The sequence below is a fragment of the Coffea arabica genome, chromosome 10c, assembly GCF_036785885.1.
Source record: "Coffea arabica cultivar ET-39 chromosome 10c, Coffea Arabica ET-39 HiFi, whole genome shotgun sequence".
NCBI classification, from domain to species: Eukaryota; Viridiplantae; Streptophyta; class Magnoliopsida; order Gentianales; family Rubiaceae; genus Coffea; species Coffea arabica.
The window spans coordinates 49,839,844-49,857,403 of record NC_092329.1 but is presented as its reverse complement, the minus strand read 5'-3'; the positions used below and the strand labels follow the sequence as shown (position 1 = coordinate 49,857,403).

The window sequence follows — 17,560 nt, the reverse complement described above, 5'->3', positions numbered from 1 at the left end:
GGCAAGAATGGCTGGCAAAATAGGCAAGTGCATTTTTCCTTAAAAAAAAAACACCTAAGCCATAAATCACCAACACAAAGTCATCAATTAAAATCTCAATTTCATTACTGAGCTATTCTGTACACTTTCCTGTAATTATACAACATCATTTATCCTCTATGAAGTATAAACCTATACATGACTAAAAAGACTATCAAGGAACTAGTCACATAAAACATAATCCTGCAATAGCACAAAAATGTGAATCACCTAATACTCCTACCTCACCTACAACAGAGACTCCTCCGAAACATAGCTGGTGGTCATATCACTTGAACTATTAACTGCAGGAGATGAAGCCATGATTAAATTTTTGTTCATTATGCGGACAGGTTTTATCAGTTCATCGACCTCGGCTTCTTCAATGTGTGAAGGTTCTTCATTGTAGTAAGTCGGCTCGCTTCTCAGCTCGAAACTTCGTTCCATTTCTTCAATGCTAACATCTAAGCTAATATAATCACTGAACTTTCCATCCTGAGCAAAAATGTCATCACCCTTTCCAGATATTATTTCAGAAACAGCTGCTTTTGAGACTGCGATATCTGGAGGCTTAGCTCCAAAATAGCGTCCTCGCGCATTTTTCTGAACACCTGCAGCTTTCCTTTTCATTCCCTTCCGTTTCTTTTTGGGATGGTGAAGCTTGCACTTAGGACCTTGCGGACAATCTCCTGTAGCTTCAAATGCAGGACATACATATGTGTGTTTCTTCTGGCACTGCAAATATAAATTCATAATCGATTTCCCCAGGTTGAGGGTCAGCAAACTGCTTGCATGTGATGCGGGGTGCATGTGGATATGCCAGGGTGGGTGCAGGTGCATGTGCATGTGAATATGCATGCGTATGTTGTGTACGTGTGCTTCTGTGAGGGGCAGAGAGAGAGAGGCAGAGCCAGAATTTTGAACTTGTAAAACACATTCTCGTTTTGCAATTCATGCAGAGTGAAATGTCGCAATAACTTAAAATCCTATGCAGCATTAAACATGATTTAGATCATAAAGAACTTGCAAAATAAGCAGTGCACGATATTTTCTGGTCCAAAGAAACTTCTATTCGAATTACCTTAACATTAGAAAGAATTATGTTCAATACAATCAACCTATTGTTTTTATAAAATAAGAATATATCTAATGCTGGAATTTAGAAACGAGCAAAAAAAAGGTGTTTCTGTTGTAAATAATTCAGTGGAATGTCCAACTATTTCCGAACGTGAGAAAAGGTGGAAATTACAACACCTAGAATCAAAAATGAATTTTTTGTGTAGAGAGAGAGAAAGAGAGAGAGGTTCATAAAAGAAAAAATCAAAAATAGGCTTCACAGATAATATGAATAAATTCATACAGTTGAACACTGAAACCAAATACCTCATTGCCATCAGCACAATAACCCCTTAGAAAACCTTCACAAATAGGGGAATTTGGGTTCACATTAACATGTCTATATGGACAACTTTCATTAGAGCACAATCCTGTCAAAAAAATGAGTTAGAGCTGTGCGAGTCATAAGTCGTTAAACTAAAAGAAGAAGAATATTCACCTTGCAGAAAATAGGAGCAATCTTGCATCCGCTCAGGAATGACCTACATGCATAATCAATAAAATATGCAAAGGTGGTGGAAACAGCAATAGATTGCAAGACTACCGCAAATCATACAAAGCAATTACAAGGCAACATACCTGATGAGTCAACTTGCAATCAGGATTGGAGCAAGAGCCATTCAAAAATTTAGTGCAGACAGCAATTTTCGAGGGATCGTGGATGTAAGGACATTTTTTATCATCCTTGTTACATTTCCCAAATCTTGTAAAAAACTGACAGTACTTTTTCTTTCTAGCCAATCGCAATCTAGCAGTGTGCAGACTCCAACGAACTTTCTCATTTGCCAATATTCGAATTCTTCTCTTTGGATCTCTAACTAACTGATTACCATTTCCAATTCGAATGTATCTACAACATATATTCAGCATAATAAATAAAATACCCCTTTTTCAAAAGCTGAAGTACAGTTCAAGGTAAGTCATAGGTAATCAACGTATCTTATTTCTTTCCCTTACTTTCCATGTTAAAACATCAGTCCCCAAAAATAAATTTGACATCAGTGAATATAACAACTAGTTATTGGACTTACTCATCACTGCCAATTAGTAATCTCCTTGGAACGTAAAACTTCTTTCTTTTGTTTTCAGTCGTGTCATCTGAGTATGAAGGTCGCTCATCTGCAACAAAGGTGAAGGAGATAGGAAGGAGAGTCATGAGGGCAGGTTAAAGATCTTAAACATTATAGCAGAGCAGAAGACGATCAAAGTATTCAAACAATAAAGAGGACCACGCATTTTTCTAAACTGCATATAGACCCAAAGTGAACGGCTGGAACCATGAAAATACACCGTAGCTTTCTAGAACTATGCTACTCAAGAAAGGAGACACATCTCAAGACTCTACATCATCATGATATTCAAGCCCCCCTTCCCCCCCTCTCCCATCTCCTGTCCCCCAGTTCAGCTACATTAGAGCAAAGAACAGAGTTAAATCAGAGGATACCTGTCGTAAGCACTTGGGATGCAGGATGGGAAGGCTTGGAAAATAATATGAAAGAAACTTATGTTTTGGGGGAAAAAATTTTCAGTTTGCAGCTGATCTAGATCAAACATTTAGGTCTTTTTTTTTATTTTGAGTTGGCTGTAGGCCAAGGTAGTTCTGTTAGAATCAGGTAACAGCCATGTAGAAGTTTTGGTGGCCAACAAGGCTAAACTCAAATGCTAGTACTTTCTTGAGCCAGCTTTCAGGTAAATAAGTAAGTCAAATTGCACCTCCCCTAACTTTTAGCTTCTAGCTTTCTTATTTGTTGTGTTTGCTTAGCCTTGAAGCTTACTTAAATCTTAAGATCTTTACTTCAAGTCTTGTTTCCAATGAAATTCAGTTGTCATAGCTTCAGGTCCGACCAAAATGCTAATGTAGTATTGACAAATGAACTCCATCTCTCTCTTAGAGTGAAGCCCTCTCTCTCTTTCCTTCTTCCCTCATTTCTGCAGTCTTCTGAAGTCTATTTTCTTTCACACATATAAATCCAAAGATATATTCTGCATACATATTCATCAGGTGCAGAACCTAAAAAGATCATGCTTCAACATTGGCATAAGTTGAAAGCTTTGTAGAAACCATATACCCAAGAGAAACAATAGAAAACACCATTTCCGGCTAAGCAAGAGCTTGAACCACAGGCATTGGTGGAGCATAAAAAAGCATAGCAACACATTAGGCTCAACTGATCTCCATTGGCCCATTGTTGTCCAAGATATATTTCAATATCATATTATCTCTTACTTCAGTCTCAAATTTATATCGAACTAGATGAAGTCACACCAGGCATCCAAAAGTGTCATAAAACACCAAAGACGTGGGGTCTTAAGATTCAACCCTTCAAATATGGTTATCCATAATTTCACATTCAACAGAGTGCTTTAGAACATCCACCTCCAAAACCAAAAAAATTCAAAGATCAAGTCACCAGAACTGTGCATTTCTTCTTCTGTCTTGATTTAGGAAATTGCCCAGTGAAACCAAGTGGTGAAGGCACTATAAGGTACGAAGATTGCACTTCTAACTAAAATGAACCATTAACCTAAGAAATCAATAGATAAATACATACTACTGAAAAAAATAGAAAGAAGAAACAAGAACAAAAAATAAGCTCTTCAAGTGAAATCAGAACAAGCAACCTGAGATCCTTTGTAACGTCTTCCTGGTCGGGTCCATTCTATATCTCTCTGAACCAACTCGGAATATCCGCTCGCCTGTAAGTTACAGGAGAAGAAATTAACAAACAACCTGGGTCTACTGAGTAAAAGACTCCAACAAAGAAGGAATTCTAGATAAGGCAGGATGAGCGAGCAAAAATAACAGTTATCAACTAAATCCAAAGGGGTTACCAAGAGTATTAACAAATATAAGTTTGCCAGGACCAGGATTGCTGACTGGCCTACCTGGGCATAGCTTTACACTATACACTGACTTACGAGAAACATAATTTCTGCTCTTAGACAGAGTAAGAACAGCACCATTTCGTGCTCTTTTCCTCTTCTCAGCCGCAACAACTGCTAGTGTAGCATCCTACAAAGAACAAATAATTAAGGGGGAAAAATGAAAACCAAAATTGCTAATGTTTTAATTAAAAACTCACGTTTCAAGAGTTAAATGAGTTCACATGAACAAACCTCATTAGCTTTTCTGGAGTTCCTCTCAATGGATTTTGACCACTTCAAACTACGACCACCCACACTAAGTACCTTGGATCTTCGGAGAGAGAATCCACTAATTGATTTTTTATAGATTGCATCCCTCTTTCTTGATAGCAGCAGTTTCTGGCTGAAGGAAGAAACAAAAGAACTCATCCATTTTATTGCCCGTAACTGTAAAGAAAAAAAAATCTAACCCAACAGCAGGAGCAGCAGAAACTGGATAAGATGAGAGACATACCCAACTGTAGAAGCCGCACTGTCAATTGGAATGGAACTCAAACTGTGCATGAAATTGGTCCAGTATGTAGCCCTTCTCCAAGGAAATAAGGATGGCAGCACCCTCTGCCATCTCTCTGAACTACCATCTTTCCTTGATGACATTGTACCGCACAGTGTCCAAACCAGAGAAAACTTTTTCTTCATAAACCCTGCAAGTGTTAACAGAGGTAACCATATTTTACCTGCTGTCCCAATCAATCATGAATTTTAAAAGGAGCAATTTGAAGTTCATAAAAAGAAGAAGAAGAAGAAGAAGAAGAAATTTAGGCACGATAATCTAACAAATCCAAGAAAGCCACCAAGAAGATGGCAATGTTAAACACACAATCCCAACTTCACTCTGCTGAAAACATCACTTATGCTGATAACAAATTAACACATTAATCAAAAAGCACCTTGACTTCCATTATTTTCTTGTTCATTATTATTCCTTCCAAGATCAGTGATTAAAAAACAAATGGGTTTTAACTTTCTATGTCTACCATCAATTGAAATGCTATCACAATGTCACACAGTGATAGAAACAGACAACCAGAATTGTAGTTCTGATTGTGTAAATGTGAGAGCATCATAAACCAGTTGACTATCTGTATAGCCACACGAATACACGACGAAAGGGAAAAAAAAAGTGTCTGCACAGAAAAGTAAAATATATGTATTTGTGGTCAAATGAACTTAAAAGACCACAATGAAATTGAGTTCTTGATTAGCATCTTTACCAGGCAGCCTCTTATTAGAACACCTAGTCTGAATATTCTTCTGAGCATCCTGCTGCTGCAAGCTTAAGATCTTATCCGGGACGACCCTTTGCCTTACACCTTCTTCCAATGATGTCCTGATCAGCTGATTTTTCCTCCTCTTATAGTAGCCACCAGATGATAACACTTGGGTCTTCTCTGCACTATGGAGAGATATATCTTCCGAATCAGAAGCTGCAACCAACTGATTTGACTTTCTCTTGACATATAGTATCTTCTTCCCATTACTGCTTTCATCTGCATTATTCTGGCAATCCGAATCTTTCCCTACTCCAGTATGACAACCATTAAAAGAAGATTTCACTCCATCCTGAGAAGACCTCCCCGTATTCATGTGCTCTGCAGATTTGCAAGGAGTTTCAAAAGGACACTTATTTATTGGCAGATTGGCCAGGAGTGAGAAAGTCAAATCCCCTGGGTTGGGAGTCAGGCAATCCAATAATTTTACGCTACTTATTAGTGGCGGGGTTTTTGGCCTCACTGGACAAGCATTGGATGCATCCAATGATGCAGCGCCTGGTGGGTCAACAACCCTAGTTATATTCTCAGATCCTCCACCCTTCAACACATCATGGATACCAGAATCCAAGTGTTCAATAGAGGATGTGGAAGCCTTTACTACTCGGGGGGTAGCAACAACTGGAGATGGCTTCCTAACAAGACTGTTTCCCCGACGAACATAAGAGCTTTGAACCTTAGCAACCTCTTTCTTATTATTAGTCTGTGGTTGAATGCAGTTTCCACGTGGTTTTTGTCCCACAACAGAAGGAGAAGAGCTAAAAGTTCGATGCCATGTTCGTGGTCTTGCAACATGGTTGAATGGAGATACTTTTGCTGCAGAGGGGTACTTGATAGATGCAGGACCAGAAAAATTACCAATGAAAGATGAGTTTGGCATATTCGTTGTCAAACTTGATTTCTTCGGAAAAGGATTTGAATCCTGAGTTACTTTAAAAGTTTTCCGAGATAACAGTGAGGCAGCTTTAATATCTACAGCTAGATCCAGAGGAACTGCATCAACTAATTTTGTGCCTGTTTTTGAAGTATGTGAAGGTGGCTTTAGTGAAAGTGGGACCATGTCACCCCCAGAAATAGGATTCTTGTTAGATATTGAATCCTTCCCCTCAATAATTTCTGATAAGTTGCTAAGTTGCATACCATCATTCAACATACCTGTGCTCATACTAGAAATCACATCTTCAGGAGAACCCATACAGGACAATGTATCAGGAACAGAGTCCATCTGTCTATCAGTAGAACTACTAGCAGAGACACCACCTAAATCAGAGCATAAAGATGTATTGCCACGAGCACCCATAGTTTCTTCTAAAATCAAGTGATTTGCATGATCAGCATCTCCAAAACATTGCTTCTTATTCATATCAGACCTAATAAAATTTCCCTCACCACTTCCGCTAAGCGTATCATCAGCAATTTGAAGGGCAGAAGCACGAAGAGTCGAAGGAGCATTATCATTTTTATCAGCTTCTAACTTTGCTGGTGAAGGTATCTCATTTTCAAGTATTGCAGAATGCCCCTTAGTGCCACCTCCAGGTGACTGATATGATTCCCCAGCAGTTACATCCTCTCCCAACAAAATGACTGATGCCTCCGAATAAGGTGTCACACCAGCAAAAGCAGTATCACATGAGCTAGAAAGATCAACTCTGTCTTCTGGTTGAATAGTATGTTCTTCAGCATCAGACAAACATTCTGGTTGAGTTGCATCTTTAGGGTCTTGGCTGATTTCAGAAAGTACCCGAGAGGTCAATGTTAAAGAAAAACCCCTTCTCTTCTTCCCACCTTGAACAGAAGGATTAAACTCTGGAGGGCCTTCATCTGGACAGCCTGTTTCCACACTATTAGATCCATTTCCCAGACCAATTTCCTCCTCTGCAGAAACAAGATTCTTTGCCACCCAGAGAGTTGAGTTTCTATTGCCATCATCTAGAGCACTACCAATAAACCCATCTGCTTCACTAGTCAGTTTATCATGAATACCCAGTTGATCATCTCTAGCCTTCCTCTTCCTCCCGACCTTCGGTGAATGAGAAACCGTCAACCTTGGAGATCTTTCACGAGGAGCATTCAAAGGTAATGCTGTAGCACTGCCAGCAATTGACTGCTTGCCACTATCCTCCAATAAGCAGGTATCAGAAGTAGCACTTTTCCGTAAAGGATCTGAAAAGAAGCTTTTAGATGATGCAGGGCAATTCAAACTATTATCATACAAATCATGATTTTCAGCAACTTCACGGGTAGTTGGTTTCTCAATCTTTGATGGACTAAGAATTCCAACATCATTAACCAATAGATTTGGATGAGGAGAATCTCTATCATTGTCATTCTCATGCGATACATTGACCTGAAGTGGGACAAACTCCTCAGAACCAGTATCTATATACCCCTTATGTGCGATAGGCATACTTCCTGGACTTTTACATAAAGTTGAAGCACTAAATGCATTGTGGGTTGAGGTAGATGCATCCATCTGACCATCATGAACCTCATTCTCCTTCAAAGTTGACAAGCTAGCATTGCTGTGGACTGACAGAGTGTCCTTTCTAAGAAGATCATTTTCAACCAGTAAAGATCCATTCAAACAAGGAAGCTCATCAGCAACATCTGGATCACCCATACAAGAAGGAACAGATGTATTTTGTGATTCAACTAGATCTTTGTCAGAATTCAACCCAAAAAGTTCATTATCAACCACTTTATCTTCATTCCTGGAACCCCCATGTAAATCAGCATCCCCAGGATTCAATGATACAGACAGCAAAGCGGAAAATTGAGATGGAATTTTCTGACTAGAACTGATGCCAACACCATCTTCCTTTATATCAGAAACTACATTTTCTGAAGAATTATTTACTTCCTCAACAGCAAGATCATTTGTAAGAGATGGCGAAAGAACATCATTCATTGCATCCATTCCAGCAGAAGAAATACTCTCTCTCAAAAGCGTAACACCCTCATCCAGATCAGAGGCTGCAGACTGACTGCTTGTAGAAGAATTGTCAACATTAGTAGTCTCATTTTGAATAGAAACTCTAACGGTCTTCCTCTTTCTAGCTCTTTGCAAAAGTACTCCATCAGGTGCAACACGTTTAACACCCTGATCAGAACATCCCAACGTCAAAGATTCATTACCTGCGTTGTTTTCTTCAACAACATCTGTCCTACAATCACACACTGATGTTTCCTCGGTCAACACTCCCAGATCTTTGCCTGAACCTGAAGGAAAATCCAGCCCAGGTGCAGAGTTGTCAGTTTTAACCACAATAACCTTCTCTGCTGATCCTTTACCACATTTGTCAGAACTCAACCGAGAATCCAAACCGCCTGTAGAAGTGTCAGGTTTGAAAGAAATAATCTTATCCGATGACTCCTTATGATCCTTGTCAGAAAAAGATGAAGCATCAAACTCATTGGCAAAACTTGCAGCTTTAACCGAATTCTCACTCATTTTAATTCCTTGGCCATCATTGGGATTAATTTTCTTGAGCTTCCTATTTCTAGGTGCTAAACTCTTATCCGGCTCAGCCACAGGGCTTGAAGTGGCCTTTATAGCCTTGGCAACAAGTGCATTTGATTTAAATGAAACATCCAGCTCCACAGGGCTGTTCTCTCTCTGCCCCTCTGTTTTCCAATCCGGATGTACAAAATCATCTTTTTCTTTCCCCTTGAAGCTACCACCGAAACTCAATTTTGAGTCATCATAATAAGCCCTCGAATAACGGCTATTATCATGGCTTTTATTCCTGTTATTGTTTCTGTTGTTACCCTTTCCTAACTGAATCCTAAGCAAAGCGCTCTTTTTCTGCACTTGTTTCTTCCTGAGAGACCTACTGTACAGCTCTTCTTCAACCCTATCACTACTCAACCTATCGTCATCATCATAGCAACTATCAAATAACTCCCGCCGCACACCATAAGAGGCTAATGAAACCCTATCATCCTCAACATACTCATGGTCATTCTCTAACCGGGAATAAGCCCATCTAAGATCGTCCGCTCTATCATTATACGACTCATAATTTCCTACATTCAAGGAAAAATTTCTAGATGGGCTCTGGCTGATACAAATGTCTCGAGAATCAGCAGCTACAATATCCCTGTTGATTCTATCAATACCCCTTTCAAAGCCAGGACTAATATTCCTCTCGAACCCAGGATGACCGCTATGATACCGGTAATCATTCCCATCATCGACTACTTCAAAATCTCTCTCTTTCCACTCACCCCACAGAGGAATTTCTGGATTAGCAGCATTTCTAAACCCCTCAGAGATCCCATCATCCCTATATCTAGCACTACCATCAAAATCACTCATTACATAACTATCAGTTCGGGGCGGAAGAGGGGAAAGAGGCCGGCGCTGCTGCTGCGGCTGGTAACGGAAGTCAGGCTCAACCGGAGCCCTAGCCGGCGGAGGCAAGTCCAGCCAAGGGTCAGAAAATCGAGAATTCTCATTGTAAAAGCTTGGGTTTCGATGACGGTGGTCGTACTGGTGCTTAGATGGAACCCTACGAGGGGATAAAGGCGGGCGAGCTGGTTGGTTGAGAAGATGGGGCGGAATGAAGTTGGAAAATTGGCCGGAGGGAGCAGGGCCCGGGGAGGGGGAGGGAACAGGGTCAATCGCATGGTGGCGGGGGCGGAATGAGAATTGGGACTGGGGAGGGGGAGGGAGAGGGAGAGGGAGAGGGGGAGGGGGAGGGAGTTGAGGACGGAGGTGTGGTCGGTGATGCTGCGGCGCTGAAGGTGGTGGAAGGTGAGGGAGGGGTGGCGGCTGCTGGTGGTGTTGGTGGTGCTGCTGCTGTGCCGGCGGAGGAAGACGGTGGTGGGATTGGGGATGGTGGTAAAAATTAGGGCTTTCAGAAAAATTTGAGGGAGGAGGAACGTACCTGTGGTGGTGGAATGGAGGGACCTCCATAACAATACCAACAATCTCTGTATCTGTTAGTGTGTGTTTTCGAGGGTGTGTCAGTGCGTGTTTCCTTTGGAATTGTATGAAGAAAAAATGGGACCTTACCTTTGGGTGGCTTGATCTGGACTTCAGAAGGCGGGTCTAATCGCCGGAGTTGAATGAATTTTGAAGTATTCAAATCTGGTGGGCTTTGCCTTTGTGTTTTGCGATCGCTTTCTTTGTTCCAAAGGCTTTTGTTTGTGCCATTGAGGAGTGGCAAAATCAAAGTCAAAAGTACAAACAAAAACACCACAACAGTCTTCCAAAGTTGCGCAATACAAATAAATTCACACGATGTAACGCAGTTTTGGTCCTTAATGTTTAGAGTTTCTTAAAGTTTTGAATTTAAAGTAGATTTAGCACGTTTGTATATGTTCTCAATGTATCCAATTTAAAGTACATTTAGGACGTTTGTATCATGACGCGAGCCCAGCGTTAATGAGCCCAGCGTTAATGATCCACCGGCAGCACCTCTTACCAGTGAATCTTGAAATCACAAGTTCGAGTCTCCGCTCCGCTGGATTCCTCCGCGCACTTAACGTGTTCGAGTCGGATTGGGACGTCAGACCCGGGCTGCAGGGGATTAGTCGGGCCCCGTAAGAATTGACCCAAACACCCCTATGTCGAAAAAAAAAAAAAACAATCATGACGCGATGATTTGAATTTAAAAATAAAGTATTAAAATAGCGGTTCACTTTAAACAATAAGATCACTTACTAGTGACTCATGCGTTAACTAATTAGCCTTTAAAAGAGAAGAAAAATTTTGTTAAACTACGAAACTAAGATCAATCGAAACACTCAATTCACTAATCCAAGACTCATTTTTACTCTGTATTCCCACCGTTCTCAAGCAAAAAAACTCTATCAATCAACATTTACGTATAATTTATAATTAGTTACTTGCATGTTGTCAAGTGAATTATTAATACTGTTCAAAGTTAGCCACTATCTTACTCTATTTTTAAAAATTTTAATTTAACAAATATGTGACGACAACACATGATGGATTTCACCAATAATTAAAAAAAATATCCGTTAATTGTTCTAAATCTATTTTAAATTGAAAATATTGGGATTAGATTTGTTTTTGCTAAAATTTTACACACTAAAATTCCACTAGTGCCCAATATTGGTGGATTAGATTTTTAAAAAATTTTTGCCCTAATTTTATTATTCTCTTTTTTCCCGTTACCTATTTCTTTCTAATTAAGGGTGGCAATTTCTAGTATCACATGAAAACACGATTCAAACACAACCCAAAATTAACAGGTTTTAGCACAACTTGAACTTTAGCGGGTCAATTGGGTCAATATGTTAGTGATATGAATATAAATGGGTTGATTTACTAATCCAATGACGTGCTTACTTTATGCTAATAATTAAACCCTAAACAAGGCCATTTTAAGTATCTAATCTTACATATATAAAGCGAGAATCCGCTTGTGAATAGTGAAAAATGGACCGGTTATATCGTTATTTTTGTGACTTTGAGGGGCATTTTGGTCTTTTGGTGATGGATGGCAGCGGTTTTGTTGAAAATTCGCTTCTGTCCGCGTGGCCCTCTTCTATATTTCACTTCAGACGCGTGGGCCTCTTGTATCATGGTATAATTGTAGTTGCTTTGGCTGCACTGCTGAGTGGGCGGTGGCTGCTGTCCGCGTGGCTTCCTTTACCAGGTGGTGAGTGGCTTTCTTTACCAGGTGTCCAAAAAAGGCGTGAGTTGGTTTAGCTACAGTAGACATGGATCGGTTATAGAGTACATTTTAGCAACTCCAGTTGCCTTTACAATGTGACATTCGAAGAAGAGGTTCAGGGCAATATCGTCGCTCCATTGATATACAAGGCCAGAAGCAGGCAGTGGGGCGTAAATTTTGCTCGTTCCATAGGCCACCCATTCCCGTCCCCTTCTGATTATTCGATTATCCATCAAACCGAATAGCTCGTATTCACAGCTTTCTATCTCACTGATTTTTTGGAGGAAACTACTTATTGACCTTATTTCTGAAAAGATTTGGAATTCAGAGACCTTATTCACTGCCTGAGGTATTCTTTTAAACCTTTGCCATCTTTTCGTATGTTTTTTTCCTCGAAGTTTTTGTGGTACTTGCAGATTATGTCTATACTTGGATGAAAAAATACATGAGGCTTCGACCTACAGTATGTCAAAATCGCAAGCAATTGATAGATGGTATTCAATTTCTGGTTTCTTTATATATTTGGCTTCCAGATTTTTCTTGCTTAGCAGACCAAAAATTCTTGTACTTGTGCTTCAAACTTTACTGTTGTCGCAGTTAATTAATGGTGATTTATGTGAACAATCACCTTAATTTTTTAGAGGACTACTAATTGATTCCATTATTGGAACTCTGGCTTTTTGTTGTGGTCCTATAGTTCGACATATTAGATTTCAGAGAGAGACAACAATTCTCAAAAGGTTTGTATTTAATTGTAATTTTAATGGATAATCCTTCTTCTTATCTTTAAACTCATTAAAAAAGAAAAAAAAAAAAGAAGAAGAAGAAGAAGAAAATGCAAATGATTGCCAGTTATTCTCATAGTAGTTAAATACAAAATAGAGAATTTTCCTCACGTTCTTTTCTTCGCCTTCTTTACCAGGTGTGTTTTTCCCGTTCCTCATTCTTCTTCTTAGCTTTCTCTGGCCAGTGTTTTTTCCTTCCCTTGTTTTCCTATTGAATTTTCTACTAGATTGCAGATAATTGAGTCTAGGAAGAAGCGGATGAATTGCGCATAAGTTTGTGCATCGGTGCATAGGTGTAACAGAAATGGTTTTCCTAATTCCCATATGAAAAATGATAAAATTGCAATGTCTTGAACCTTGTCCACTTCAGAATCTATTCTTAACCCACATCTTCTGAGCGCCACATTGTTCAGTACATGACATGTATTATTTACTTCTGCAAGATGCGACTTATTTTTCATTAAGTGCATTGAGTTCAACTTGTTTGCAGGCTTTATGTCGCCCCTGCACCTGGGAGAATGGGTTATGTTGCAGCTGCTGAGAGGTGGCATCTGTCTCTCCCTAACTGTTTCTGAGGTTTACTGAACATGTAATAATGGTCCTTGGAAAGCAATTATTGAATACTATGGTGGACTTGAGAGTATTGCTATTTTAATTGAATTATGTGTTTGTTTACTTTTAACCATGTAGTTCAGGACGTTACTCACATCCTGAGTTTTAAGTAGTCTGGTTATTGCTTAGGAAAGTAGCTTTTTTTGTTCTTTTCAAAGTTTTGTTCTGCTTACCATGTAGATTTTATGACTATCTTCTTGTTTGCAGATTTCTTAAGATATTGACTATGGTGTGGGCTGGTAGCCAAGTTACTAAGCTTATCCGAGCAGGGTGGTGAGCTTCCAAATTTAGTTCTTCCCCCTATCATAGTGGCTTTATCATTTAATCTCTCTCTCTCTCTCTAACACACACGCACACACACACATCCCAGCAGACAAACTTGCACAAGTAATGGCAAAGAAGAATTGATGATCTTATGTGCTAACAATTTGTCACTTATGTCTTGAATCTTATCGGGACCATGCTCATTTAAATGTCTCATTGGTTTGCATGATATGTTAAAGCTTCAAAGCTTGACTACAGCATTTTTATTTTGTATTCCACTCTTTTGTTAATTCTTTCTGGCTGCTAGCAATCCCTAGCTGGATAAATATTGGCAAGACACAAAGATAAGAAAGAATATTGGGGATGATTTGAAAGAGAAATTTTGTAAGGGGGCCGTCCTTGGGAATTCCTACCTGCCTTCACAGAACCAAAAGACAAACATGGAATGTAATTGAGTGGCTAGATGTTCTAACATTTTTTGTTCTGTGAATGCAACTTTTGAGTTGTATCCAATTTTTTATTTTTAGTTATATACCTTTTATCCTTTCTCAGTGCACTGAATAAATTTACTTTCAAAATAAAACTGCAAAATTTTTTTTCTAAAATCAACTAATACTCTGCTGTCTCAACCTTTTCCATGTTGAAGGAGTGAAGTGTTTGAACGTTATGTTTGTTTAGGTTATAAAGTTGGTTAGGCTACATTATCATGAGATGATTCCCCTCTGATGCTGTACTGAAGCAAGTGAAAAGCTTTTCTAGCTGTGATGGTAATTGAAAAGTATATTGTGTCATTTTACCGTGACACTGGCTTGATGGATGTCAAAACTGATCTCCAGGATTTCATGGCAATAGCTGGGTTTTGTTTTGGACTGGCTTTCATGGTCTTCCTTGTGCTGACATTGCTCTGGCCATAAAGTTTCTCACAACTTTTGCATCCAGTTTCCCGCTGAAAGAACTCTTCTGGTGATTCCAATATCATTTAAGTAGCCAACAAACGTGGCGTATTTGTTAAAAGACTCCACCTCGCTAACATTTTCTTTTTATGTGCTAATTGTGTTTGGCTAGGAGGTTATAGGAGGTTATTTGAAATAATTACTGTAACACCTTTTATAATATAATGTATGTGAGATAAAAATTTAATTAAAAAATATGTTTACAAAGCAAGTAAAATAATATTTAAGAAAAATTTGATATCCAAACACAAGCAACGTTGACATGAGTGTACTTATCAAGCATTGCCTTTCTTGTACGAAAAAAGTCTGGAACAATCCTATAAGCATACTCATTATAATAAAATATCAGATTCTACCTACCTACCTGACGCATAGCGTCAGGGCAGAAAACCTAGTCTATATAAAAGGGGGAACGTCCACTTTCTACAGTGCAGCATGGGCCGGTTTCAGCGTAATTCGGATGACTTCATGGGGTATTTTGGTCTTTCTCTGCCAATTATTAATGTGTTGCTCTCTGCCAATTCGATCCAAGCTGCGGGAAAGGAAAGATTTACAAGTCCACAATTGCGGCTGGACTTCAATTTGCTACCAAGGAAAGGAAAAGTCAACACAGGAGCTTTTCCCCTCAATGGCTTGCAATAGCCTACGAGAATGTTTCCTTTACAAGTCCACAATTGCGGCTGGACTTCAATTTGCTACCAAGGAAAGGAAAAGTGAACACAGGAGCTTTTCCCCTCAATGGCTTACAATAGCCTACGAGAATGTCTTTCCCTTATTATTATTAATTATTAACATCTAATCTAATCTAAAATATATAAAAAGAGCAACGCCCATTTGCTACAGTGCAGCCATGGGCCGATTTCGACGGTACTTCGAATGACTTCATGGGGTATTTTGATCTTTCTAATGTGGCATAAAGGTCAAATTTGTGGCTCCTGAATTTTCTGATATTGACTTTACATTTTCTTTCTCTATAATGCCCTTGGTGGTCAGGTTTTGTCCGTAAATTTGGAGACTTGTGTGTCCGTTTATTAATGTTTGGTTAGCCTTTCTTATAATTTTGACCTTCGTTGCGATATTCGTGCTCTTTTATTGTTCTTTTCCTTTACCTTATCGGGATTACCTGATGGGGTTGAGCCCCAGGAGTAAAAAATGCCCATTTTTTCTCTTATTTCTTCATCGTTGTCTCACTCTTCAGCTCATCTTCCCATCAATCATTCTCTTATGGATTAATTACATTTAGCTCCCCTGAGGTTTGATCATATTACCAATTAATCCCTGTAATTTGTCCAAATAACGGTCTCACCCTTTGAATAATCAAACATTTAACAAAAACCCCCTTAATGCCGAAAATGTCCTTATTGAGGCCATGTTGCATTAAAGAAAAACATATTTTTATTTTATTAACCCTGAAACAATCAAAAAAAATAAAAAAAATTTTGCTTATTATTTTATAAAAATCATATCTTTGCTTCCATAAATAGTTTTGAATCAATAATTATTTTAAATCTTAAAATAAATATTAAAAATTAGATAAATTGAAAGAAAAATAAAAAAGAAACAATTATTTTAAATCCTCAACTATGGTTCGAATTTGTGGTTCAAGGCATATTGCGGAGAGCACAAAGCATGTTCTATACTTACTAAGATTGAGGGTAATAGGTTGTGACTTTAGTATTTATGTTCACTTGTAGCCTTTCTATTATTGAAATTTGCAAATTATTTCTTGATAATCTTACAAATTAATTATATATGTGATGAATATCATTGTTAAGTTGTTAAGCTTAAAACGACTTATAAATCTCAACTTATTCAACCGTTATTGTAAATCTCAGACTCTCTTAAAATATGTATTGCTAAGTTATCTACATTTTCAAAACGCAACTTTGTCAAATCCAGCATAAACCTTTCTGCATTTCATGAAGTATAATAACATAAAGGAGGGCTTGCGCTAACATTTCTCTTAATTATTTAAATACTTTGCACAAACAGTATTAACATGGTTGAAAACATAGTTATATTAGTATTAACATATCCAAACACTTCTAAGACAAACTGCAAATGAAACTTTGAAAACAAATTGGCTTGAGTTCTTATCCTATGTTTAGAATTCTTTTTCTGTGGTTTATATGCTCAACAATTAAACGCTTGCATATTGTATAAGCAAGTGCAAGATTTACTATAATCCCAAAAATGTGCCCTTTTCTTTTGGACCGACTTTCCTTTGTTTTCTAATAAATCTAACGCATTCTTTCTTCTTTTGGCTATCTACGTTGAATTCTTCTAATGTTACAATTGCAAAGCTTTAAAAATATGTGAAGAAAAATAATTTTTTCTCTTTTTTTTCATGATGGAAACACCAAATCTCCTTAATTTTTATTTATTGCTTTAGGGAATGTTATCCTTAAATGTCGCACTAATATTGCACCAAATATTCATCCAAGTTATTTTTTACAAAAACATTTACAAGAATTCTTACTTTTATCGCCTGTCAAGGGATTTTTTTTTAATTCCTTTACCTAGCTTATCTGATTTGATTTTTTTTTTTTTTGTGGATAAATAAGCTGGAAGAAGAGCATGCCTGCGGCAAGTGATAAGTGATTATGATACAAGCTTTAAGATTCAACTCTGATAACACTTCAGTATTTGTGTTCACTTGGAGCTATTCTAATATTGTTTGACTTTTAATTGTAGTAATACCCTTTCATATTACAGCAATCATTTGAAAATTAAGTTTAACTCCCTGGCTTCGTCACGGGCTACCCGCGCTGGGCGCGGGGGCCAAAAACTAGTTTAGTAAAAACTAACAATGATCATATTTGGTTTGAAGATTTCAATTAGATGTTTTAAAAACTCACTAAGTTTTATATCTCATCATGTCTGGAACTATTTGATCGTGTGTTTTAAAAGGTTGATTTGATCTCATTTTCTAGAGAGTTTTTGGAGAAAAATTACTTTAGCACTTTTTA

General features: G+C 38.3%; 1 protein-coding gene and 1 long non-coding RNA gene across 4 annotated transcripts; one reads left to right on the top strand and one right to left on the bottom strand.

Annotated features, from left to right (window-relative positions):
• Positions 1-83: 83 nt before the first annotated feature.
• On the bottom strand, positions 84-10,531 carry LOC113712827 (uncharacterized). Its single transcript, XM_072069229.1, has 11 exons — positions 10,348-10,531; positions 5,274-10,271; positions 4,514-4,703; positions 4,252-4,402; positions 4,054-4,147; positions 3,757-3,831; positions 2,166-2,253; positions 1,714-1,984; positions 1,574-1,616; positions 1,402-1,505; positions 84-753 (listed from the first exon to the last, which is right to left on the bottom strand). The coding sequence occupies exons 2-11, from the start codon at positions 10,246-10,248 to the stop codon at positions 268-270; spliced, it is 6,477 nt and encodes a 2,158-aa protein (XP_071925330.1). The 5' UTR covers positions 10,249-10,271; positions 10,348-10,531; the 3' UTR covers positions 84-267.
• A 1,505-nt stretch (positions 10,532-12,036) lies between these two features.
• LOC113713451 (uncharacterized) lies at positions 12,037-15,461 on the top strand. Of its 3 annotated transcripts, none has more exons than XR_003453540.2 (4): positions 12,037-12,326; positions 13,253-13,351; positions 13,582-13,647; positions 14,285-15,461. It is a non-coding gene; the product is annotated as an uncharacterized lncRNA (long non-coding RNA). The 3 variants fall into 3 exon arrangements; XR_011822287.1 differs by having other exon boundaries at positions 12,038-12,326; positions 14,475-15,461; XR_003453541.2 differs by having other exon boundaries at positions 12,038-12,326; positions 14,317-15,461.
• The last annotated feature ends 2,099 nt before the right edge of the window (positions 15,462-17,560 follow it).